At 37.4% G+C, this 25,429-nt stretch overlaps 4 protein-coding genes across 4 annotated transcripts; 3 read left to right on the forward strand and 1 right to left on the reverse strand.

The window, feature by feature from the left end:
* On the forward strand, nucleotides 1–8,692 carry LOC134678221 (protein O-mannosyl-transferase TMTC4). The gene is made up of 11 exons (XM_063536691.1): nucleotides 1–399; nucleotides 495–876; nucleotides 954–1,202; nucleotides 1,551–1,753; nucleotides 1,949–2,126; nucleotides 2,333–2,550; nucleotides 3,251–3,358; nucleotides 4,147–4,288; nucleotides 5,102–5,216; nucleotides 7,800–7,988; nucleotides 8,506–8,692. The coding sequence occupies exons 1-11, from the start codon at nucleotides 128–130 to the stop codon at nucleotides 8,637–8,639; spliced, it is 2,190 nt and encodes a 729-aa protein (XP_063392761.1). The 5' UTR covers nucleotides 1–127; the 3' UTR covers nucleotides 8,640–8,692.
* Nucleotides 8,693–9,284: 592 nt separating this feature from the next.
* On the forward strand, nucleotides 9,285–12,018 carry LOC134678586 (zinc finger CCHC domain-containing protein 24-like). Its single transcript, XM_063537211.1, has 3 exons — nucleotides 9,285–9,611; nucleotides 9,915–10,154; nucleotides 11,809–12,018. Exons 1-3 carry the CDS (start codon nucleotides 9,591–9,593, stop codon nucleotides 11,935–11,937), a joined length of 390 nt encoding a protein of 129 aa, XP_063393281.1. The 5' UTR covers nucleotides 9,285–9,590; the 3' UTR covers nucleotides 11,938–12,018.
* A 4,252-nt stretch (nucleotides 12,019–16,270) lies between these two features.
* LOC134678113 (uncharacterized) lies at nucleotides 16,271–16,975 on the forward strand. Its single transcript, XM_063536563.1, has 2 exons — nucleotides 16,271–16,494; nucleotides 16,823–16,975. The coding sequence occupies exons 1-2, from the start codon at nucleotides 16,309–16,311 to the stop codon at nucleotides 16,973–16,975; spliced, it is 339 nt and encodes a 112-aa protein (XP_063392633.1). The 5' UTR covers nucleotides 16,271–16,308.
* A 24-nt stretch (nucleotides 16,976–16,999) lies between these two features.
* LOC134679468 (uncharacterized) lies at nucleotides 17,000–22,149 on the reverse strand. Its single transcript, XM_063538394.1, has 8 exons — nucleotides 21,926–22,149; nucleotides 21,673–21,793; nucleotides 20,802–21,534; nucleotides 19,970–20,172; nucleotides 19,777–19,886; nucleotides 18,809–19,015; nucleotides 18,058–18,284; nucleotides 17,000–17,549 (listed from the first exon to the last, which is right to left on the reverse strand). Exons 1-8 carry the CDS (start codon nucleotides 22,043–22,045, stop codon nucleotides 17,318–17,320), a joined length of 1,953 nt encoding a protein of 650 aa, XP_063394464.1. The 5' UTR covers nucleotides 22,046–22,149; the 3' UTR covers nucleotides 17,000–17,317.
* Between the last annotated feature and the right edge of the window lie 3,280 nt (nucleotides 22,150–25,429).

The raw sequence follows: 25,429 nt of genomic DNA on the forward strand, positions 1-25,429 counted from the left end.
GGCTTTCTCTATAATAAATAAATACGTTTGGATGCCGGGCCGTTAAAGCCTATAAAAATACCAAACTATGACTGAAAATTACACGGGATAATGTTTTAATGGCATTGATTAGATTGTAACTGTTATTATGTGTATATTAAGGAACCTTAACAGGAATTTTAAAGATCCATACGCTTTAAAAATATTAAAGTTTGTAAGCGTACTTTGCGCATCTAGTTTACCGTTTGTCTTCACTTTAAATGGTGATTTCGTTTTCGACGATTCTGAAGCTATTATCAAAAATGAAGCCGTGACATCTGAATCCTGGCTCGAGTCGTTTTACACCGACTTTTGGGGCACAAACATCACAAGTAATCTAAGTCATAAATCTTACCGGCCTCTCACGGTGTGGTCTTTCAGGTAAGTTTAATGTAAAACATTAGGCTAACATCCTTTGTTAATTGTGATTATAGGTAGAGATAGTTAATATTTTTTATCCATTTATAATTTTCCAGACTGAACTATCTATTCGGCCAGCACAAACTTTCTGCAGTGGAATTTAAAGCAACAAATCTTGTCTGCCACGTTATTAGCTGTCTACTTCTTTGGTTGACGTTAAGGAGTATTTTAGGAAGATTAAAAAAACACAAATGCAAAAAATGCATAGACATTGGTTGGTTAACAACACTGGTGTTTGCAGTGCACCCCGTGCACGTGGAGGCGGTCAGCGGCGCCGTGGGCCGGGCTGACGTGCTCGCCGCCGTAGCCTTCTTCCTAGCATTCCTATTTTACAACCAAGCTATTTACAAGACAACACTGCATTATTTTTATTTGACGGCCACAATTTTAATGGCTACAATGTCCATGCTTTTTAAAGAAAATGGCATCACAGTTTTGGTAAGTTTGTTCACTAAAATTTGGCTAATAGACACAATAGCACAATCTATTGTTGGTATTATATCTTTTGTTCTTAGGGTGTCTGCCTTTGTTATGATTTTATAATCATATGCAAAGAAGACAATAGTTCAAGATCAAGGAAGAGAAAACAGTTTTATGATGACATTCAATTATTACCTAGTGCAGAGGTAATCATCAGAATCACCGTGATAGTATTAGCCATAATGCTGTTATTGTATGGCAGATGGATTATAATGGGAGGATCACCACCAGTCTTTAAACCAATAGACAATCCGGCATCCTTCAGTGACAGCAAACTTACAAAGGTATTTTTTTAAATAGTTCCTTGACCTACAAATTCTCAAAAATACATTTAAAGAATTTAGTTTCAGTACCATTTCAAACCTTGTCACAATGACAATCAAATCAATATAAAAGTCACTGGGGACCTCATAGTATTGCCACAGTGTCAAGGTACAAAATGGTACTGAAATATTTAACTGATTCGTTGCGTGTTCCATTTTCGAATAACATTGATGACACGGCAGGTGGGTCATCAGCAACTAATCGGTTAATTTCAGTATCTTGACCGCATACCTATTAAGAATTGGATACATTTCATGGTTTTTTAATTTTATTATTCACTGTATTAACACTTACTAATTTGTTTCCAGATATACACATTCAGTTACCTGTATGTGCTAAATATTCTTCTGCTGATTTGGCCACAGTGGCTCTGCTACGACTGGTCAATGGGATGTGTGCCTCTCGTAGAAGACATCTTAGACTTCAGACTTGTTTTTGTATTGGCAATGTATTTTTATGGGGCAGTTGTATTGATAAAATTCTTCAAAGCAAAAACAAAACGAGATTCATGGTTAGTTCTCTATCAAATTTAAGTAATGTTGTCAAGTATAAGGTACCTTTACTGATGATCCATGGAGTCTTTAGGTTCATAACACCTTATTGACATAAGTGGTCTCTTTTTGCCTGAATGACATATGTAATTCTTAAAAGATTGTACTGAGGATGTCCTTAATTATGAAATACTGAACCAACTTTGTTATTATAGGATTAAAATAATGGCTCTGATATTACTGGGCCTGCCATTCTTGCCAGCGGCCAATATATTCTACCCTGTTGGATTTGTCATAGCTGAACGAGTCCTATACATACCTTCAGCTGGATATTGCTTCTACATGGTGTTTGGATTGAATAAGTTATGCCATACCAAACTATTTGCCAAAAAGGTGGGTAACATAACAATGTAATATTTTGAAGAAATATGAAAATCAACATTTATGTGTTAAATGATTGAAATAAAGTAGACCCTATATGTACTTACTTCTTTTTTTTAGCATTAGAAAAGGTTAACAATCTTGAGTCTTGTGTCTTTTTATAGAAAAACGCTTTAAAAAATTTACAATCACTGATAACATTTTATTACTTCTTTCAGATGACGTCCATTCCTTATTATGCAGTGACTTTTCTCATATGCATTTTTGCATTAAAAAGTTATGAAAGGTCTTATGACTGGCAAAACGAGCATGCATTATTTCTGAGTGGTGCAGACGTGTGCCCTTTGAATGCTAAAGTCCATTATAATGTTGCTAAAGCAGCTGACGCTAAACACCAATATGACTTTGCTTTGATGGAGTATAAAGAGGCAATCAGGTATAATCATCTTATATTTTCTATGATTTCACGGGCCTATAAATCCCGGTCTTTTGATAGGCTTGCGTGGGGATAAGATCCAACACATAGAGGCCCTTTGGAGAGCTTTAATGTCATGTAGAAGTAGAACTCCTGCTGGAATCTGTTCACAGGCGGAAAAATATATCTTTATTATTATTATGCAAAAGGAATCTTTGCATGACTGCTAAATTTGAATTGGAAAACATTGAATTTTTTAACTGATTCTTCCTTCAATTCTGGTGCTACTTTCCAGGTTTCCAAACTTTTGGAATCTATCCAGAACCTATCCATTTTTAGTCTTGTCATGACAGACATTGACATTTGGAATCTATCCATTTTTAGTCTTGTCATGACAGTCATGCACGTTTCATAACTGACATTGTCATAACATGACTATGAATCTATAGCAGCTAAGAATTAACCAATTTGTACCTTGTCACAGTGACAAACAATATGAAAGTCGCTAGGTACCCCATACTATTGTCGCTGTGACAAGGTATGAAATGGTACTGAAATTAAATTCCTTGACCTTATGACCGTACTATGATTATTGATTACAGTTATGTGATATGTATTCCTAAAGCAGAACGATTGGACGCGTTCTATAGTTCTGCTTTGGGAATACAATATATTCATGTTTAACATCTTGTTTATTTCAAGTTTACCTATTTACTTAAAGGTTGTATCCGGAGTATTATCAAGCCATGAACAATCTAGCCAATTTACTCAAAAACCAAAAGATGTACTCAGAAGCTGAATTCTATCTACGAAAAGCTATTGAGCACAAGTAAGTACATACAATCTATGATTCTATGATACCCCACTGCGACGTACGTTATGCCCGAATGTACAGTCGCCATCAGATATATCGGAGCGGTCAAGGCCCTCACAAATATCTAAACACGCCTCTATTGTCAAGGCGTTAGAGTGCGTGTTCAGATATTGTGAATACCTTGGCCCCTGCGATATATCTGGCGGCGATGTGAAGTGCGTTGGTGTTAGTGACTCTATTGTGCATTTTGTATAATAGGACTTGCCTAAACGCTACGACGGTAATAAAGGCAATGTGGGTAAAGAAATTATAATACAATGCCATCTGTTAATAGTCTCAGAGGGCTCACGAGATGGTGTGGTAAAAAATTTCGGTCTTTGGTCATGACCAAGTAAGTGGGTCATGGCAAGCTTGACCATGGTCAAGCTAACCATAACATTTCTAAGTTATAAGTACATTGATAAGGCACACGGCTTTGTAGGGAAGTTAACATTTATATGAATCCATTTGTAGGCGGCAGCAACCTATGCTATGACTTCTGAAAAATATTTAAAAGATATTCTACATTTTTGAGACACTTTACAAACGTCCAATGAAATATTACCTCCGAAGTTATACTTGTAAAAAATGGGTGAAATTATATTGACACGTATGCGGTCAATCTATAGACCGACCGCTTAAATGGGTGGCGGGGAAGGTGCGGGCGCCGTACGCCTGCACACCCTACCCCGTCGCCCCCGTACCGCGCAGGCGAGGACTCATTTAAGCGGTCGGTCTATAATTCTAATTGTGTTGACATTCAGACACAGCTTCTCGGCAGCGTGGATGAACCTGGGCATAGTGCTGGCGAGCACCGGGAGGTACGATGAGGCGCAGGAGGCCTACGCCAACGCGTTGAGGTACCGCAACAACTGCCCGGATTGCTTCTACAACTTGGGGAATCTGGTATGTGATTATTGTTAATGCTTCTAATTGTTAGCGTTAAAGACCTTTGACCCTTTATATTTAGGGCATAAGGGCTATAAGAGTGTCAGAAATTATGCAATATAGAACCCTATGTCTTTGCAATAAAGTTCAAAGTCAGATAAGAAATATACTCCCTCTGCATTATAAAGGCTTAAGACTAATAGAGGAAAGTGGACGACTGCTTATCCATACATTCGTATGCCCCATTTTCCTCTGTGAATATTAACATAAAAATATTTTTACACATATTTCTGTGCCACCACCACAACTATGCCGATTAGTTTGATTTATTTCGCTTTTTAATTATAATAAGAGTTATAAAAAAGCCGGGCCGGACAAGTGAGAGTCAGACTCTCTCATCGAAGGTCCCGTACAAATTTGTAGGTACATATAAAACGTTTTAAAGAATCTACAAAGATTTGGTCACCCATACAATTATAATTACAAACTTATAAATACCCACTTCCACATTGCATACATTTGTAAGTTGGGTTGGGTGACAATGCAATATTATATGGGACACACGAGCGAGCGAGGGTGACCATACTAACTAACTATGTGATAAATAATACCCTATAGTATTATTTATCACTATCATTTATAGTATTATATAAACGGGTTTGTTAGAATTGCCTCGATGAGTATTAGTTGCCTGTCGAAAGAAAATTACGTAGGTACGGTTACCGGACGGGCATTTTTGTTTCATGTAAACATTAAATTGAATCAAATTATTTTTCTATATACTTAATTCGTCGGTAAGTGTTTATAAATTGTGAACCTACTTTGTTTTAGTATCTCGACACAAACAAATCTGCTCACGCACTGGAAAGTTGGCTGCATGCAATAAAACTGAAACCTGGACATAGACTTGCATGGACTAACATACTGGCGCTCTTGGATAACACAGGTATCTATTTATATAATTGTGTAGTAAGTACTAGGGTTATCGACATTATACTGGTATGTTTTTTTTTTCTACGCGTTATTCCGGCATTTTGCCACGGCTCATGGGTGCCTGGGGCTGGGGCCCGCTTGACAACTAATCCCATGATTTGACGTAGGCACTAGTTTTTGCGAAAGCGAGTGCGATCTGACCCCGAAGGGACTTCTATTCAACCCGAAGGGAAAACTAGACCATATTGGGATTAGTCCGGTTTCCTCACGATGTTTTCCTTCACCGAAAAGCGACTGGCAAATATCAAATGATATTTCGTACATAAGTTCCGAAAAACTCATTGGTACGAGCCGAGGTTTGAACCCGCGATCTCCGGAAGAGCGTGCGACTTACGCTCTTACCGCTAGGCCACCAGCGCTTCCGACATTATACTGGTATGTGATGAAGCCTCGAGAGCATTAATGACGCGCTATCTACCATTGTAAACTGGTTTACGGCAAACAATTTGCTTTTGAACGCCAAGAAAACCAAATGCATCAAGTTTACGCTACCTAACGTCAAGCAGGTAAATAACGGCAAGATTAAAATAAAAGGTGATACGCTGGAATTTGAGGACCGAACTGTTTTCCTGGGAGTCACTTTAGACTCCAAACTGCAATGGCATGCACATATAGGCACTCTAGCCGGAAAACTTAGTTCAGCAGCCTATGCAGTGAGGAGAATCAAACAGCTGACAAACGTAGAGACGGCCAGGCTGGTATACTATAGTTACTTCCATAGTGTTATGTCTTATGGAATTCTGTTGTGGGGAAAAGCGGCAGATATTCAGACAATATTTGTGCTGCAAAAACGAGCTGTACGTTCCATCTATGGACTGGGCGCTCGAGTATCCCTAAGAGAGAAATTCAAAGAAGTTAACATTCTTACCGTTGCATCTCAATACATACTAGAGAATATTATGTATGTTCGGAAAAACATCCACGAATTCAAGGTTAACAGTGATATCCATAACTATAACACTAGAAACAAACATAAACTTGCCGTGCCCGCCCACCGCCTCCGTAAGGTTAGTACGTCTTTCGTCGGGAACTGTACACGTTTTTATAACAAAGTCCCCACTGATGTAGTGAATTTACCACTTCACAAATTTAAGTCGCACATTAAGCACTCCTTGTTATGTAAGGCGTACTACACTGTAAATGATTTTATAAACGATAGAGATGCTTTTAAGCCGGTAGCTTGATTGGTTTCATTAGTATAATAAGAATTAAATAAATATTGTTTTTTTTTACACTGAATTAAATATGCTAGTGTCCAGTAGAATTGACACATGAGACAATGATGTTCTCGCTTGATTATATTGTTTAATTTAATTTTAGTTTTGGACACTTGGAGACCTTATACATCTCTAAGTACATATTTATTTATTTGATTTTTATTTTTGATTGTACATACTTACCTATATTTTTAATGTTTCTGACACTTAGAGACCTTTACATCTCTAAGTCAACTTAGGCTAGTAATTATGTGAAGCTATATTACTGTCTTTTTATGTAACATATGAGCACAAAATGCCGTGTCTTACAGCTACATGTTATTACTATTTTAATATTAATATAGGCCGGTAGCTTGAACATGTCATGCTCGCTTAAAAGTCTTTGCTTACGGTGGCGTTGTTGATCGGGTCGCCACTTTCCCGAATGAAGGTTGAGGGAGGCGATGGCTGAGATACGCGTCATACTCGTGAACGGGTGCTGTTTGTGGAGACTGGTCTGTTAAGCTAACACGAGCTATTATACTTAGTAACTTTTATTAATTAATTACAGTGAGACGCCTCATTCTGTTCTCGTATGTTTCTTTTCTTTTAATGAATGTATTAATTATACAGGATATTGACTCTTGGAGACCCTATACATCTCTAAGGATAACTTGATAAACTATATAATCTTATAGTTCTGACACCTAGAGACATTTACACCTCTAAATATTATAGATTTTTTGTGTGTGTTTTTTTATCTGTATTTTGTATGTAATTCGACATTAAGAGACCATATACATCTCTTAGTAATTGTAATACGTTAGATTGAATTGTTAGTTTTAATTTATAAAATTGTTGATGTTATTATTTTTGCTTTTATGTAAATTCAATGTTGACGTGTAAAAGTGCCCTTGTGGCCTATTTGCTGAATAAATGTTGATATTTGATATTTGATATTTGATATTTGATATTTAAAAAAAAAATCATTGTACTGTACTAAACGTTTTAGTCAAAGAGTCTAAGAAATCTTGCGCCCGAGTTTGATAGCTGAACTAGATGAAACTATACGGTGCCATGTTTTATGACTACAGAATTGTCAAACGTCAACCAATTTGAGAGCCATAATTATCGCATAAATGCCATAAATAATAGATAGTACAGGGCACATCAAATTTGAGGCACAAACTTTTACTGCACTGCTTCAGGCGTCTTAGTATTCCCCGAACTATGCATTTAGCTATTCATTCGTATCTGAAACATTTCTATAGTATCTTAAAATAAAAGAAAAGCATGATGATGTGATTTGCTAAATGTCTTCTTTCTTGTATTATTTCCAGGCCAATTTGACAGAGCACTCCAAATAATACCCCTCGCTCTCTCGTCCGTTCCTGAAGCGCCCTCGGTCCATTTCGCTGTCGCGAACATCTTCGGCAAGATGGGACGGTACGAGGTGGCCGAAAAACACTTTCTCAAAGCCATCGAACTGTTTGGGCGAAGAGTGCAGGCTATACATTATGCTAACCTAGGTAAGTGCTTTTATCTAATACCATCGTCCACACTTCTAATTTTACATTGGTAGACCTTATGCCTTTTGTAATAAGGTCCACGCGATGTACAGTTTGGAGCTGTTTGTACCTTCTTATGCAGATTCAGATTCTTATATTACAGATTATTTAGTAGGATCTGATTTCATATCCCACATCGTTGCGCAAATTCACAAAAACGAAATGGTAATTTGTTTAAACAGGAAGTAAATTAGAATGTTGCAATCCCTTTAAATACTATTGTATGAACTTATAGCGCCTATAGACCTGGCGAATCTCCATAGCTACGATATTAATAAAACTGGATCGACATAATTAAAAAATCTATACCATTATCTATCCAGCCCACCATATTTCACGACAATAAGATGAGAAATGCGATATGTAAAGGAGAACATCCGAAAATACAAAGGAAAGCATTTTTTTTCCAACATGACACAAACTCGCTCTCGCTCGGTCAGTAAATATACAATCGTAAAAATAGTCTACTTTTTTACAGGCGTACTATATCATCGATGGAAGAAGTACAGTGATGCCGAACGAATGTACAAACGTGCATTGAAGATACAATCTAATTTTAAAAGTGCTCAGAAAAATCTTCAAACCCTGAAACGGTTGAATTTAATAACATAAACTTTTAATATTTTATATCGCTTAGCTTAATTGATCGTCGTCGGTATCATGATATGTATATTTTGCAAACAAGGTACATAACTTATTTAATAAATATTGTACTTATGTACTTATTTTTTATTTTTATTTTTTTTTAGTCTTTGTTTCAATTTAGAGACATTTAGCGTGCACATTACAGTTATTCAAAAGTTCTATAAATTAGTAAAATTGTTGTCAGATTCTGCCGAGACTTAACTGTGTGTGTAGTAAACCTCTTTCGGCTATCTATGTAACATTTTTAGTTAGCGTTGGGTGAAGCAAATTAAGGCTGACGAGTAATTGAAGAGCTACCGAATATTTTTGTTGAGGTACATGTAACGCAGGTATTTAATTAGGTACATATCCACATAATCAACTTTTTCTTGTGGGTTTTCTCGTCCACCCATATATTAACCTTTACTTTAGATGACAATCAACCCAACGCAGGCCGCATCCGGCCTATACGAGTATAAGTGGCCCACCTAGCAAAGATCCGTATACGTATAGAGAACAGAGAAATATTTTACAGCCCGAGATCCCACAATTATGTATTATGACTTTGTAGCCCTTATAAAAAACATATTAACTCCTTATGCCTGGATGACGAACGCAATTTGCATTACAGTATTTGCAGTTCGGTGAATAGGCAACTAAGTTGCGAGATGATGATTGTCCGGCCACAAAAGTAAACATGTGGGTACCTCGACATTTTATTTATCAAACATGCTGACATTATAGTCCGAGTTACCTTCAAGGCGAAAGCTTGAGTATCGACGGAGTACCTACTTTGGTAATTTAATATGAATACATGATCCACAACTATCAATCAAGTCAGCAAATCGCCCAAGTTGTTTACACTTGCATCATATAAATTGGCCGGTGGTGGAGTGACTATGCGGACGGGTTTTTGGGTGAATTGTGTGGTTGTTAACAATGGGCTCCTTGTTTTCTAAGGTAGTGTTTTGTTTTACGCATTTGTTTTTGAAGTGTTAAGGTGAAATACGTTCCAGGTTGAGTGGTGAAAACTTGAGTACTCGCGTTGAATTGAGCGTTGTTGTGATGGGTCTGTATAAATATTTTATTTTATTAATTCATGAGTCTACTTATTTTTTAAGGCTTGATACTCAGCCTTAAAAATAAGTAAAAACTCATACATCCATATAAAAAACGTGAGTAGAAAATTTCAAGGCCGGTGTCACCCTTGCGGTACTTTTCTGAATGTTTTTCTCCTTAATCGCTTTTTTATCCGTTATTCAGAACAGTACCTGGCGGCGTTGCCGTCACTGCGACCGTAATGTGAAGTTGTTCGAGCGGTCGTGCTGCCTGTGCGCGGCGGCGGCCAAGAGGATGGAGCCTCCGGCGCGCGGCAGCGACAAGCCGCTGTTCGGCGAGTACCTCTGCATCACCTGCGAGATCGTGTGGACCAGCCGCCTGTGCTGGCCCTGCCACTACCAGGCCTGCAAGCGCTGCCACCAGCTCGTCTACCCTCACACCTGGGTATGTTTCAATACTCATTTTGAACGTGTACTAGCCATTGTAAACCATCAATGAAACCTTATTGCAACTAGATGTCGTCAGTGGTGTGAAACTCCTGAGACCGGTCAAACTCGGCTCCGCTCGGCTCAGCATTGCTCCGAGCAATTATTAGGGTTGGCACCACTTGACTACCTTCTGCGTGCACGACCACAGATAAGATAATCACTTGAATTTTGACAACCCTAAATAGCCGAAAGGGATAGTGTCATATATTAGAAAGGGATAGCATGATTCGACCCTGAACCGGTGTCAAACTTCGGTTTTGTAGTAAGTTTCCTTTCTGTACGGTAGTACTATTATTTATTCTGTGATGTCGTCTAAGAGGTATTAAATATCGACATGGACAAAATGTCAAATATACCTATACACAACCTTAATGCAGGTCGTGTACATATTTTTGGCACTTTGTCCGTGTCGTGGCTTTACTGTACCATCACACCATCAGTGACGAGTTAAATAAAAAAAGCTTTTTTAATTTACGTTCTTTTAACAACATTGAGATTTGCTTATTGTTTCTTGATATACGTAGATATAAAAAGAAGAAAACAACAATAATTTGTCAACCACTTAAATTTTCAACCATTTTTTGAAAGTATTAAAAAAATATTAGGTACAAGTAGGTACCATCCCCAAATTGTTAACTATACATCGGTGGACCTTATTCCTTATGTTATGAGGTCCACCGATGTACAGGTTAAGAGTGTTGAACCTATATATACAGGGCGTCCCACGGCGATGCCACATGGAGGGAAAGTACCTTAAATATCATAGATAGCATATTTTGCTGAAAGAAGACTTCATTTTATTTTTAAAACTTAGTTAAATTGCATTCATACTTTTTTAATTTTTTTTGAAAAAAAATGTATGGAAAAAAATTATCGCGTCATTGAAGGAAAAGTACCTTAATTATTGTAAATGAACATCTTACTAAAAGAAGACATTATTTCGATTTAAAAAAACAAGTTGAATTGCATTTTAAATAATTTCATGGTTAAACCGGGAATCGAACCCGCTACACGAGAAAAAAAAATACCTTGTAGCTTTGTCATACCGATCGAAAGGCTTCAATGTGAGAATTATTTTTTTGGTACAAGGTATTTTTTTTTCTCGTGTAGCGGGTTCGATTCCCGGTTTAACCATGAAATTATTTAAAATGCAATTCAACTTGTTTTTTTTAAATCGAAATAATGTCTTCTTTCAGTAAGATGTTCATTTACAATAATTAAGGTACTTTTCCTCCAATGACGCGATAATTTTTTTCCATACATTTTTTTTCAAAAAAAATTAAAAAAGTATGAATGCAACTTTACTAAGTTTTAAAAATAAAATGAAGTCTTCTTTCAGCAAAATATGCTATCTATGATATTTAAGGTACTTTCCCTCCATGTGGCATCGCCGTGGGACGCCCTGTATATATATGAATGTACCTACCTAATTTAATGAAATAAAAGCTTCCCTAAGAGCCGAAAGACCCCGCTAGATGGAGCGCTCAACTTAGTGCACCAATGCAATTACAACTACACGTCATGCATATGGCCAGGAACCTGGTCTCCAAGAACGATGTCGCGATCCTCATTATTGAAAATTAAAGACTAATAAATGTTTTTTTTTCTAGCGCGATCTTACAGCAGCGGAAATAAGACGAGAAGCCACGGCTAAGGACCACCAGAGAGAATACTGCCAGAAGTGCCTGGAAGTTGGCTACTACTGCGGAGACTACGCTAGGCTCTATGGAAAACTCTAAGAAACCGTTCTATGCTGGTGCCTCGGCCTTGAAAAAACGTCTGGTACTCTCAGCGCCAACCGCCACACCATAGGTACTTACATTTGTAGTTTATTTGATTTGAACAGTCGTCATCAGATGAATCGAAGCGGCCAAGGTGCTCGCAAATATCTTAACACGCCTCGGACATAATACATCTGATAGCGACAGTACAAACCAAAAGTAGAGCGATCGTCGCTGCATGCGTCAGCGCCATGCGAATTTTTCAGTGATCTATTTTTCTCCGATCTAAGATCAATCTAAAAGCGAATTACTGATTATTGAAGTACTAAAATTATTATCATCCTTTAAGATCGCCTTCATTTTTGTATTTTTACTTTAAGTTAGGAGCACGACGAATCAATGTGCGCATAAGACTATTATTAGCTAACCATTATAGTTCGTTTTTTTTAGCATTAGAAAGAACTCCAAAGAAGGAAGTGTGCATTTCTTATAAGGCTCTTTAATTGTTAATAATTATTGGATTATCTAATGTAGCATGGTCAATACATATAATTTACTTCAAATTATTACCGCTAAAAGTGCCGGATTTGGAACCACAAGCTTACTTCTGCGAAGTTCTTTCTAATGCTAAAAAAACGGACTGTAGATAAAGCAATAAAGGAGTGTGAAGTTAATTCGATTATTTAAATACTTGATGTCTTAAACATAGGAGCTAGGTTAAGTATAGACCAAAAAAACAAATTTGACAGTTGAAAAAGGCGTTAAATCCAAATTTTTGCATGGATGACAAACTCTACGCGCCTATATTTTTTCATATTAACCGCCTTTTTCTACTGAAGAAAATGGCTTGCCGGACTCTATGTATCAAGGCAGGGGTAGTTTTTTAAGCAAATAGCCCGGTTTGGGCACTTTTCCTCATATTTAAAGTTCATTTTCTTAGGACCAATTAAAATCATTAAGTACTTAGATACCTACAAAGTTTGTAAAGAGATACAGATTTTGACCTTTTGAATTTAGCAAATGTGGTTTTGTTTATAGACATCATTTTTATATACAGTGGAACCTGGATAATTGCAATCTCAAGGGACCGGCCAATTTTTGTCAATTAACCAGGTTTTTCATTTAAGCAGGTCGTGTCAATTAACGAGGTTCAAAAAATCGTTGTGTCAATTATAGAGGTTTTCATTAATAGAGGTTGCGTTCTGATAAATTTCTTTTATGGAGGTGCAAATAACCATTTTAAGTAGATTTACACGCTTACATTCTATATATTGCTTCCGTCTATACTTGCACTTTTACACTATATTAATTACCACTTTATTTTCTTATCATTTGGGTTTAAAAAATTCCCTTGAATTGTAGAAGAAAGTTTTATTAGAATGTAAAAAGCATAAGTACTTTGTTTTTTATTGATCAAAACTATTTCACCTACTACAGGCTGCGATAGATACCTACCCTACCCAATAAATAAATAAAATTCTGGATGGAGATATAAATAAAATGGTCATTGCTATTAAAATATTGTTTCTGCTGTATACAACTACATTATTTCAATTACAGAGGTAATAAGCGAGACTCGTTTCAATAATAGAGGTAAAAACAAGAGCAAAAATAACGGATTTTTTTAGCACAGTGTCAATTATAGAGGTCTTAAGTTGCGATGTGGTCAATTATAGAGGCAAAATTACGAAAAGCACTAAAATCTAAATTGCAATTATAGAGGTTCCAAAATTTCAATTATAGAGGCCTTTTGGTCTCAAGGGACCGGGACCGGACTTTTGGTTGCAATTATTGAGGTTTTCCATTTATCCAGGTGCCAATTAACCAGGTTTCAAGTTTTATTTCTTGTAATCTATTAAATAATAATTTAACAAGTAATAAATTCGTAAGGCCTTGACAAGTGTGTTGGTATTTATACAGTCAGCAGGAGAAGTTGCTAAGCGACAATTGACACGCTCTTATTCTCTTAACAATAAAGTCGCGTCAAGATCATTTTGAACACCTCACCAGCTTAGCAACTTCTGCTGCTGACTGTACATTTAAATATAAAAAATATTACATACATTTCACAGATTTTGAATGAATCTGCCGAAATGTACTGTATTACGAGTAAACCAGGGCTATAACCGCGAAAATCGAAGTTCGCAAATTCCGGGCATTTTTCTCTGTCACTCTAATTACGCCTTCATTAAAAGAGAAAGATTCCCGCAATTTGCGAATTTCGGTGTTGGCGGTAGCCCCCCTGGTTTACTCCTCGGTGCAACTTTGTTCGCGATTGGCCGTCTCGTCAAGTGTTGAACTTATTGTCTTCGTTGTAAATTGTTTGGTTAAGTTACTTACATTACACAGTAGTTTTGCAATATGCACCGATGTAGATAGGGTTATTTATAATGTGTATAAAATAATATATTATTTACTGCTTTTCAAGAATGACCTATGTCTCATCCGTGACATCGTCACTAGTGCCGAAAGTGACCTAATAATGTAAAATTGCGTTTTTGTGAGAGTGACGAATGTGTCCTGGACCCCTATATGGTAATTAATAATGAATAGGTTCTGGATTTTCTGGAGGTTCTGGAGTATTTATTTTTGTTCATTGCTAGACAAAGCCCTAAATAGAAGTGTCTTTTCTTATTTCCGCATAATATTCCTAGAAAGGTACGTATACCGCTAAGCAGTTATAATAGCATTTAGTCAGTAGGTACCTATAGGGTGTCATTCCCGAAGTCCGTTAAAACGAAACAGGAGCCGAGTTTTAAATATTTTACGTAAATATATACGTCTCGCGAACGGAAGCGGCTCCTAAAACTAGTGCGATAAGAGGACAAGGCGAAAAATCCTGCGTAGAAATCTCAAAAATCTAGGTTTCGTACTCGACTGTATCCTCCTCCAAAACTTAAGCAATCCTAACCAAACTTGGAAATCTAAATGATTCTGAAATTATGTGTGTCGGGCCGTTATGCTTTTTTGGCTAATTGATATCAGTTATGAATACTACGCCTTATTGCGGCATAGTCAATTAGGCCATTTTTGAAGGGCTCTAGCGCCTTAAAAAACAAAAATATCAAAAAAAAGCAAAACGGTCCGACACAGATATTGACAATATTAATCTGTGTTGAAAAAAAAATCATTGCTCTAGCATCAAAACCCACGGAGGAAACAGTCGAGTACGTTTGTATGGAGCAATGACCACTCCTGCTCGCTCTTAAGAAGTAGATATGCTCATCTACTGGGAAATCCTCAGAGGTATACCTACCGGTTAAACAAAGGTGATAAAAGCCTGAAAAAAACTCAGCCTCATTACTCATTAAGGTAAAAAAAACAAGTTCATAATAAATAGAAAAAGTGATTTGTATAGTCGTTAATTATTTTGTAATATCTAATAAATAAGTTGCATTATAACATTTTTTTATTCATACTCGTACTCATGGTGTATTCTCAATTGTCCCCGCCCCACGTGATCGCCGCCATAATCAATTAATCATATACGAGGCCATAGGTGGAGAATGATTCATATGCGTGCGCCTCTTCCCATCTCTGCCCGACAGGGACAAATGAGAATACAACGAACTCATGTACTATATTACAAGAATTAATAATGGATGTGTGTGGATTGCTACGTATAATGAATAAACTGCAGTTCCATACCAAACTAGGGCCAGGCGTGGCTCACTCCGCGATATCGTCGATTTGCTACAGGTAGCTAAAAGTCCATCCATTCGACCCCAATTTTGGGGTTTGCCATAAGCCGCGCGTGGCGCTGTCGGCGGCCATATCTGTGCTGATCGTGACAGACGCGTTTTGTTAGAGAGCGAGTCTTCTGTACCTAGTAAGTACTATCTATTCTGTGCTAAGGCAGAGAAATAACACGAATAGACTTACGCAAATAGGAAAGGCACATTCACCGGTGAACTACAGTCTTAGCGCTACGTCGTTTCCGGATTTGTAGCCAAAATGATTCGTAGAGGCAAAACGACAACGTGTCGATGTCGTGATTTGCGCTGAATGGGTTAATGCGGACTGATTTTTAACAGTTTTAGTATATTAGATAGTAGTAGAGCTGTTGACTGCGTGAGTAGATGTCGGTGTACGCTGGCGCAGTATTGCACCATCTAGTTTAGCTGTCGAACTTGGGGGCACATTTTTTTCTTAGACTTTACATTTCTTTTACGTCTCTTCCACAACATGTCCACAATCAATACAATACATATTCTTTGATCAATACTCTGCTCTATATTTACACCATAGAGTTAGACTCACCTATAAGGTCTTTGACATTGGCTAAGAGAATAAAGTTTCTCTTTGATAATTGATATTGGTGTAATAAAGTCAACCATTTGTCAAAATTGACGGTTATTCAGATACAAATTTAATATTTTAATCAATAAAATGTTTTCCTCCGTTTTAGGTTGTAGTTGTGGTGATAATGATAACTCCAAGGTAGACGTTATACAATACGACGATGGTACTGTGGAGAGCATGGAAGCGGGCCAGCCCTTCCCAACCTCGGACCAGATCTGGGGAATGATGGGCACTATTCTGGCCATTGGAGCAGTTTGGATGATATTCACAAGGGTGGGTACGACTTACTTAGCCGAACCTAAAAATGGATCGTTTCGCTTAGATAGTCTGATACAGATTGTTATTTTCGTTAAGTTCCATTTGTACTAACTACAATCGATTCGATCTACCGCCTTCCTAACTCGATTGAGTGTTCTTTCGTATAAGTATAGGTATAACTCTGCACTTGCAACGTCCGTCTTATAAAAAACATAACGTTAACACAGGCCTTTTCACACTGTCGCAAGTAAATACGTTCAGAGTTAGCTTAGATGGACTTTGGTTCATTAAAAAAACACCAAAGATTTTACCAGGAATACATAATTACACGTTATACTCGTAGATCAAACGCGGCCGCAAGGCTTCTCCGCATCCACCACCACTCGCCGCCCGCGAGAGCGACAAGCAGCAACCTCTCGAAGCCCCGCGCCCCTCCCCGCTCAAACAGACCGATACACAAACCTCGTCGTCCCCGTGCAACAAGCGTTGTAAATAAAACCTTTCAAATTAAACACGTTCGTAACAATATTACATTTTATTTCATTTCCATTTAATATTTTTCATAATAAAGTATATAAGAATATAAATGTCTTCTCTTATGTCATAGTAGTAATAACCTCTAAATAAGTAAATATAGATGGCAAAAAATTATTTCTTATAAACCTAATATGGAAGCCCAGAAGGGCGTATGCTACTCGTAGTAGGCTATGCGCGCGTCATATATTATCATTATCTATTAATAGCGGCAGCATAGCCAAATAAAAACCTAAATACGCACAACAGAAACTATATTGACTAACAAAATCTTCCGATACCTTTAGGTATATCCTCAAAAAGCTTAGCAAGTATTATTGAATAAGTCGACCGTGTCCTCCGACTGGATCCTCTGATACTCCTGCAGCAAGTACTTGTGCTCGTCGGCGACGCGGCCGCGGCTCAGCAGGTACACCAGGATGTACTGGTAGGGGAAGACGGGCACGTTGTGGCGCGCGAAGAAGCGGAGCTTCACTCGCTGGATCACCTTCATGTCCACGAAGCAGTAGTCGGCGGTGCAGCAACTGCCTGGAGTCCTGCAAATTACCGATGTTTCCATTTACGAAAGCATGTTTAAGTATAGGGTTTTTGACGCTAAGTCGATCAAATTATATGCCAGTCACATCTGCGGGTTCGCGTATTCGTACCAATACGAGTGATTGGCTGATTATGATAAGACTTGAGCGACATTTTGCGTTCCCAAGAGTAACGGTAATTGAAGTAAAGATATTATCGTTTTAATTAAACTTGCTGTCTCTAAAGGGTTAAGAGATGTCAAACTTTGTTGCTAAATGCAGAGTAGGCCGTCTTGAACTTCACTGCGGCCCTTGGGCACATAAGAATTTGGGGCCCTTTTGGAAAGTAAAGAAAGCGAATTAAACTTATTTTTTTTTTTAGTATGACCTATAATTATGACTATTATGAGTAATTAAATATACTGTTACTGTCTGTCCTTCAGGGCCCCCTGAGGATGGGGGCCCTGGGCGCGGGCCCCGTGTGCCTTTATGGTAAAGACGATACTGGTTATATAACAGTCGTACTAACCTTGGATCATACGTAATAGGTTTTGCCTTCAACGTTTTGAATATCATCTGATAGTATTGTCTATACTTCTTCTTCATGATTAGTACAATTTGCTTGCCCTCGAACGGGTACTTGGCGCTTAGCGCCTGCAGCTCCAAGTGCCAGTACACAGCTGCCTTGGCCACTTCGACGCTTGTGTTGTCGATCTCGAGAATTTTGGGATGTTTCATCCATTCATACATGTTTTCCTGAAAAACAATTACAAGTAGCTACATTGACGATTTCATTTGACTTAAAATAGTTTTAGATACACATTTATCATTTGCTGTCTTTTCGATAACAATTTTAGGAAGAGCCAGCTGCAACTGCAGCTAAATATAATAAACAATAAACATAATTGCAGTACAATAGACAAAGAATTGAGTGACCGCCACAAAATGTTATTCACAACCGATTAACGTACATATTGCGAGTTGTGGTTTTTAACCCCTAACCCCTGCCATCGCATTTTATTAGATTTAATTACTTTTCCCCAGATTAGTGCAGTCCGCCTGCGGTGCGCACCTATGGTCATAAAACTGCCTACAATGGCAGTTGAGCTCTAAGTCACATTTTATTATATAAGGCATTGGCACTATTCTAATGGTTTCGTAGGTATAAATACAAAGACATCCGGGCAATTGATAAATAGGGTAGATGTGTAGTGATGATTTAGGATATATCGTTGAAATTGGTTAGATGAGAGCGTACAGTACTGTACAAGTATACATACGTTCAAAAACCTCTTGGATCTGAAACTATCGTATATGAAGTTGATGTGTAGCAGCCATTTCCCGGTGGCCAGGGCGCACACCATCATCCCCGTGAACGTGTCGTTCGGCAGCACGGCTATGAAGTGCGTCGCCAGCATCTCCATCTTGGTGTTCTCGGCCACCACTCCGCCGAGCTCGTTTATCATGGCGACGATCCGGTCGCGGTCCTGCAATCATTTAAACTTTTTACTTAGATACCGATTCGGGGCTGATGACACGCCTGCCGTGTCATTAATGTTTTTTACGTGTGGCGTATGATACGGGAGGAGTGTCATCATATACTATGGCGCATGGCATGGCTGCCGTGTCATGAAATGATTGTTCCGCGCCACAGCCAAGTTTTCGAAAATGGAACACGCAACGAATCGGTTAACTTGTTTGTTAGTGTAACTAAATCTTATAAATTAAATTTGCAGCATTTCCCGTTTTCTAATTGGGTTCATCATATTTATATAATTTTGGTCGCAATGCATGTGTACAATCAAGCTGATCTAATGCAGACCAAAGGTAGCCATAGCCATTGGATATCTGTACTGTTGGGGTCTGGAATAAAACTCATAAAGGCATAATCATAAATCCTATAAAGGTTTAGAGTTTATAGTAATGAATTAGGGATTAGGTTAAGTTAGGAGTTTATGTTTAGACATTGTTAGTGTACAGTAAGCTGCAGCGATAGCTGACCGTGACCGCTGGGCCGTGTTGCATAATAAACTACAACTAATATTACAAGCGGAACTCCTTTTCTAATAAGTCAAATTAGAAAAGGAGTTCCGTAGTTTATTATGCAACACGGCCCTGCAAACAAGTTTTTATGCCAACCCCAATACCGACCCACCTGCATCGTCAGCTATCTCTGCAGCTTTTCTCCTTTGTAATAAAGGCGAAAAATGTAAATATTTATTTGAGGTTGACTGTAATGGATACTTACATGTATAGATTCTGACAACATAAATACATTTTTATTGCATGTACATATCAAATTCTGCTTCAGTTTCCATGAATCCTCAGAAGTTCCGCTGGGTGAGTTGTAATCAGTATCTGAAAAATATAATTTATATTCATAAAAGCAATACATGAATATGAATTAAGAAACAAATGAAACCAGTTTTGGCCACGCTTACCTGACACCTCATCATGCCAGCACTTCAGGCGGCTAGTGGCCTGCAGTTTGTCCTTGATTGGACTGTAGCTATTCACTTTTTTCTTCAGTCTGTAACTCTGGATATATTTTCGGAAAGGCAGATAATTTGAAGTTTTAGCTTTGCTCGTTTCAAAGAATTTACGAAAGCTTACTTTTTTCGGAGTGCTCTGATTGCTATAAGTCCTGTATAAAACAAGAATTGCTTAGCTTTTTTCATCTTTGTAAGATTTAGTACAATTGTAACAGCATAGCTTTTTTGTAAATCTTGAATTACTTCAGAAGTACTCTGAATGTTTTTCTGAATGTTCAAAATGATTTTTAAATGTAGTAGCATCTAACTACAGCCATTTACAGATCATTGAGATAATTTGCACACTTCACCCAATTTGCTTGGCTAGTCTGCCTTACTGCCTGTACATATCAACATGCTTGTAGAACATTTTACCAGTAAGAGCTCAAGAATGAAATATACTTTAACCTCTTGAATTCAGAATGTGGATTTGTGCAGTAAGTATTGAAATCTAATTATTTATTAACCCTTCGTCTGCCTAAGCACTGATCAGTGCGAACAAATTTAAACCTATTGTATTAAACAAAGGAATTTAATTTGTACACACTGATCAGTGCTTAGACAGACGAAAGGTTAATTAGAACTCAATACATACCACATACTAATGATGATCCATTGAAAGTTAAGGAAGAACACCAAAAAATAGTAAAGTTAAAAGCTCAATCTTACATGTTATTCAAATGTTAGTCAATAAGCCATGAAAAGAACCCCACCATGCTAACATTTGAGAGTTTACACTCACGCATTTAAATTGAGTACTTTAATGGGACTTGAATTAGGTGTCTCATTTTCCTCAATCTTTTTGCAATCAATCTCTTGATATATGTCTTCAATAGACCAACCTATCTGGCGGCGCACAGCTTTTGGCTTCCTTGTCTTTTCAAACATTGGTGGGACTCTGTCCACACAATCTATGTCTATGTCAGTCATTATAAGGTCACATTTAAAGTGAGCAACCCGCAGGTGCTCTAAGTATGCCAACTTTTCTGTATGAATTTCATGACAGATGGGGCAAACTATGTGATGCAATTTGACATTGAGGGTACACTTGTTAAAGTGTGAGACATAAGACTCATATTTGTCAAACTTGTCATCACAGAGGACACATGAGATTAATAGAGGCAAGGGTTTTTCCGGAGTGGTGGTAATCAACCTTGCGGTGTCTGACGGAGTAACATCTGATGCCACCAGAGTCTCACTGCTACTGGAACGCTGCAGCTCATTGTTCTCAATGCTACATATTACGCGGCATGAGTGTGCTCCCAGATTGCTGTGAGACTGGTTACAGTACACGCATATAATGGAGTCTACATCACTGTCTGTTTCATCACTAACATCCAAACTTGTACCCACATGTGTTTCTTCCGTGATGACATTCTGGACATTTTCACCCTCCATGGATTTAGCATGCATATGAAACTCCTTGTTCAAAAAGTCATTGTATTCAAAAACTCCTGGCTTATCTAAGTTTTCTTCTGTAAATGAGAACAGAATTTATATTACAAGTACATTTGGCGCCTCTTTTCAATTTTTTCACAAAATAGAACAAAACGTGTTTTACAGGCACCAAAAACATGTTAATCTGCAATACTACTCTTTTTAAAAATACATACCCGGTGGCTTTTGCAGCAGTGCATGAATTCTTTCACACTGGAGTTTAAACAAGTATGCAGTGCTCAAGTTTTCTATGCAAGTTGTGCAAACACGATCAGAAAAGCCATCTCCTTCAAAAATCTGCAACAAGCATACTGTTTACCAAACTAATTAATGTATTTTACGTATTATTGATGGCACAGGATCGAGACAACTGGCGCGTACTCGTGTCGGGGACCAAGACTCATTTTGTCTTTTTTATATATTTCTTACCTGAATGTTTGCAAAAGACATAACCATTTCTGATAATTTTATGGATTCATCTTGCTCAAATATGGAGCAGAAATCTCCAAGTTTCAAGCAAAGCCTACACTTATGAAAAGGCTTTTCCATTTTTATTGCTTTGCCGTTTCCTTCTTGATCTCCACATCACAAAGTTAATTTATGGTCACCTTACAACGTTGACAACTTCATGTTCTTTTTTTTACACATTATGTACATAAAACGACTGAATAGCCGCTAATATAATTCCAAGTTCACAAAAACTACAGTACACCAAAGCACAGTAGTCTTCCGGCACCATCCATGTCAGTTATTTCAAAATAATGTCAAAAGTTCAATGGTCCGTTCAAATACTTGGTCACCTCATTCATGGCCTCTTATTTGCACGACAACTTTTAACGCCATAACAGACTACCGCACCGCGACCCCGGTGCGATCAATAGTACATTACTACAGAGGCCGGGACAAAAGGGGTTGCCGGCCGAAGACATATAGACGGCCGAGCGAAGCGAGCCCGGATAGGTCTGAGCGCGGGCAACCCCATTTCCCGCCGAGGTATGTATAGTGCTTTTCTCAAACATGCAATGAAATAAATGAAATAAAAAATCCACGAAACCCAAGTTTTATTTACAGAAAAAACTAAAAGTAAACTACACCCAAAACATAACCAACACGTACCTATATCATTATCACGCGTATGTTTTACACGAGTCGTGTATTTTTACTACCCGTATATTTCATGTATCTTTGATTTTTTCGCCTTGTATCCGTCTGAATGTTGTTTTCGTCACATAAGTTTACATAGTCTTTCATGTTGATATCATGTTTCACATACATCGTTGCTTTATGCGTGGAGTAAATAAGTATAATTTCCACAGTGTTGACGAATTTGTAGTTACATTCATTTAAAATATGCCACGAAACTGTTTCTAATAAACTGTAATCCATTTTTCTTAGTTTCACAAATAATAAAATTGCCATAAGCAACCATATACATACTTCGTCTTTGACTTGGCGGCAGAGGCAGCAAGTTATTTAAAATCAATTCTGCTTACGCTGCCAATTCCAACACCTACGATTACAATTAATATTAATTACATTATTTCGTCGGAACTCATATTAAAGTCAAAAAATCAACAACGCACCATAAACGCACCATAAATCCAATAAAACAGAATGAATATTTTTCAACTTTACCTCCATATTAAAAAAATATAACTACGCGTGTTTGAGTAGACCTTTTTACCGCTAACGTTTAGATGAAATATTTTAAATGTTTTTATTTGTGTAGTTAAATTTATAATTTAAAATTATAAAATTATAGAATGTATTATTTATTAAGTTCATGTTGATTTTATACAAATAAAACTGCAAATTATAGCAAACATTGGTTTTTGTTTTTTTTATAGGCGTAGTGGCAGAGTGTCATTACGAACCATAAAGCAAATACTGCCTCTAGTTTTTTTTAATGGATGAATGCCACGATGCTGTGTCACAAATATCTGTGAAATGAAAATTAAAAAAGAGGACTTTGCCGGCCTAGGCCTGCAAGATGTGTATGAAATTCCATTAACGACCTTTTGTCCTAGCCGCACCTGAAACGTCATACTTCGCAGCCTATTATAAGGAACATAACATCAATATTCCATTACATGTTTGAGAAAAATATCTTTTTCTAGCTCTATAGAGTCTGTGCGGAAAGAGAAGAGTCGTGGCAGAAACGGGAACTAACATTTTAAATTTTATATGGCAATCAAACCTTTGACACCTGTCTTGTAAAAAGTAAACAAACTTCTGTCATTGTATATTTTTATTAACAAAAACCGCAAGTTTTATGTATATAATATTTTCAAAACACGATAAAACCGTACATAAAACCACAAAGAAAATTATATTTAACATTGTTCGGTTTTGTCAGCGGGAAGAAAACGGCTAAAAGCCGACTATCGACTTACAAAAAGTCGCGGAACGTGTTTCCGCTATTCGCGGGTATTGATGTTGTATTTAATATTAAATAATTACCTATTTAATAAGCCCCCTAAGTAACTTGTCTCCGGTACATAATTGGTAAGTATATTCATTCAAAATATATTAATTTTTATATATATGCAGGTCATTCATGATCTTTAAAATAACTGACAAATAGTCTTGATGCTTGCTATTTTATGCATATTTATATGTACTTTCTTTTTCAGGATTGTGTAAAAGTACCTACGGTATCTCGAATAAAAGACCGCTAAGTAGGTGATATGCAAGAATTCGTAATCTACGTGCCGGATTCAAGCACATCCAGTGCAGATGAAGATAGTTCTATGAGTGTCCCTGGCCCTGGTTGTTCTGAAGCTAGCTCAAACATAAGTGACATTGAATATTTTAATTCAGACTTCGATTACAAAGAATAAAACTTTTTCTAATAAAATATTTCTTTATTTGTAATTTCGTTTACTAGGTTCTGAATAAAACTTTTTCAAATAAAATATTTCTTTATTTGTAGGTTCTGTTAGTTACGAAATTATATTTCATATTTAGCAGTGACTTTTCGGCGAAGTAAAATATCGTGAGATGAGAGAACCGGACATATCCCAATAAGGCCTACCTACTTACGCACTATTTTTATTCATATTCATATTTTTTTATTCATCATTTCTCTTAGGCTAGGGTTTTTATAATATGAATATAAAAGTAAAATATAAAAACACTTACAAAACAATAAAAAATACATATAAACACATTATAAAAAACCTAACCTAGGGTGCCGCCAGCAGCGGGGCAAGGCCCAAGCTACCGGTGGTCAGGGCTGCAGAGAGAGGAACCGACGTACTATCCGCGCCGTGTCCAAGATCACCGCCTTCTGCATCTGTCCCTTGATCCAACCACCTAGCGAGAGTCTCTCGAGATGTTGGTCGAGACTCTTCGCTATTAAACCGTTCACTGAAACGACTATCGGGACAATGATCGTCGAATCAACAATATCAATTCATATTTATTATTAATAATGTACACATACATTACAACTCAAGTTTACAATGGGTGAAATATATATCCCAGATAAAATTACAGTTCTATTGCCCAATTTCTACCCGATCTACCCGGTTTTAATAACTGTTGGACTGCACAGATTAGGCAGTACATAAATGAGACTCTATCTTGTTTGGTACTAAAATTACAGTTGTATTGGGCAGATCCTTAACTAGTTTTAGCAGTTTTGTCAATCGCACTGTCACTTTTTAGTATCTGAGACATAAAAACAAGTGTGTTTTAAAAAGAAAACTAGTGCCTGCGTTGAATCAGAGGATTGAGTTGACGAGCCGACACCACCACCAGGCTCCGTTTAGTAAGCCGTGGTAAAAAACCGGAACAAAAGGGATTCAAGTATCATGACGTTTAGTGTCGTACTATAATCACGTGACCAGTGTTGTCAGCATAGCAAAAACTATAAAATAGCACTGGCGCGCCCTCAAATCCCACGACTCTTCTCTTTCCGCACAGACTCTA

The sequence above is a fragment of the Cydia fagiglandana genome, chromosome Z, assembly GCF_963556715.1.
Source record: "Cydia fagiglandana chromosome Z, ilCydFagi1.1, whole genome shotgun sequence".
Lineage (NCBI taxonomy): Eukaryota > Metazoa > Arthropoda > Insecta > Lepidoptera > Tortricidae > Cydia > Cydia fagiglandana.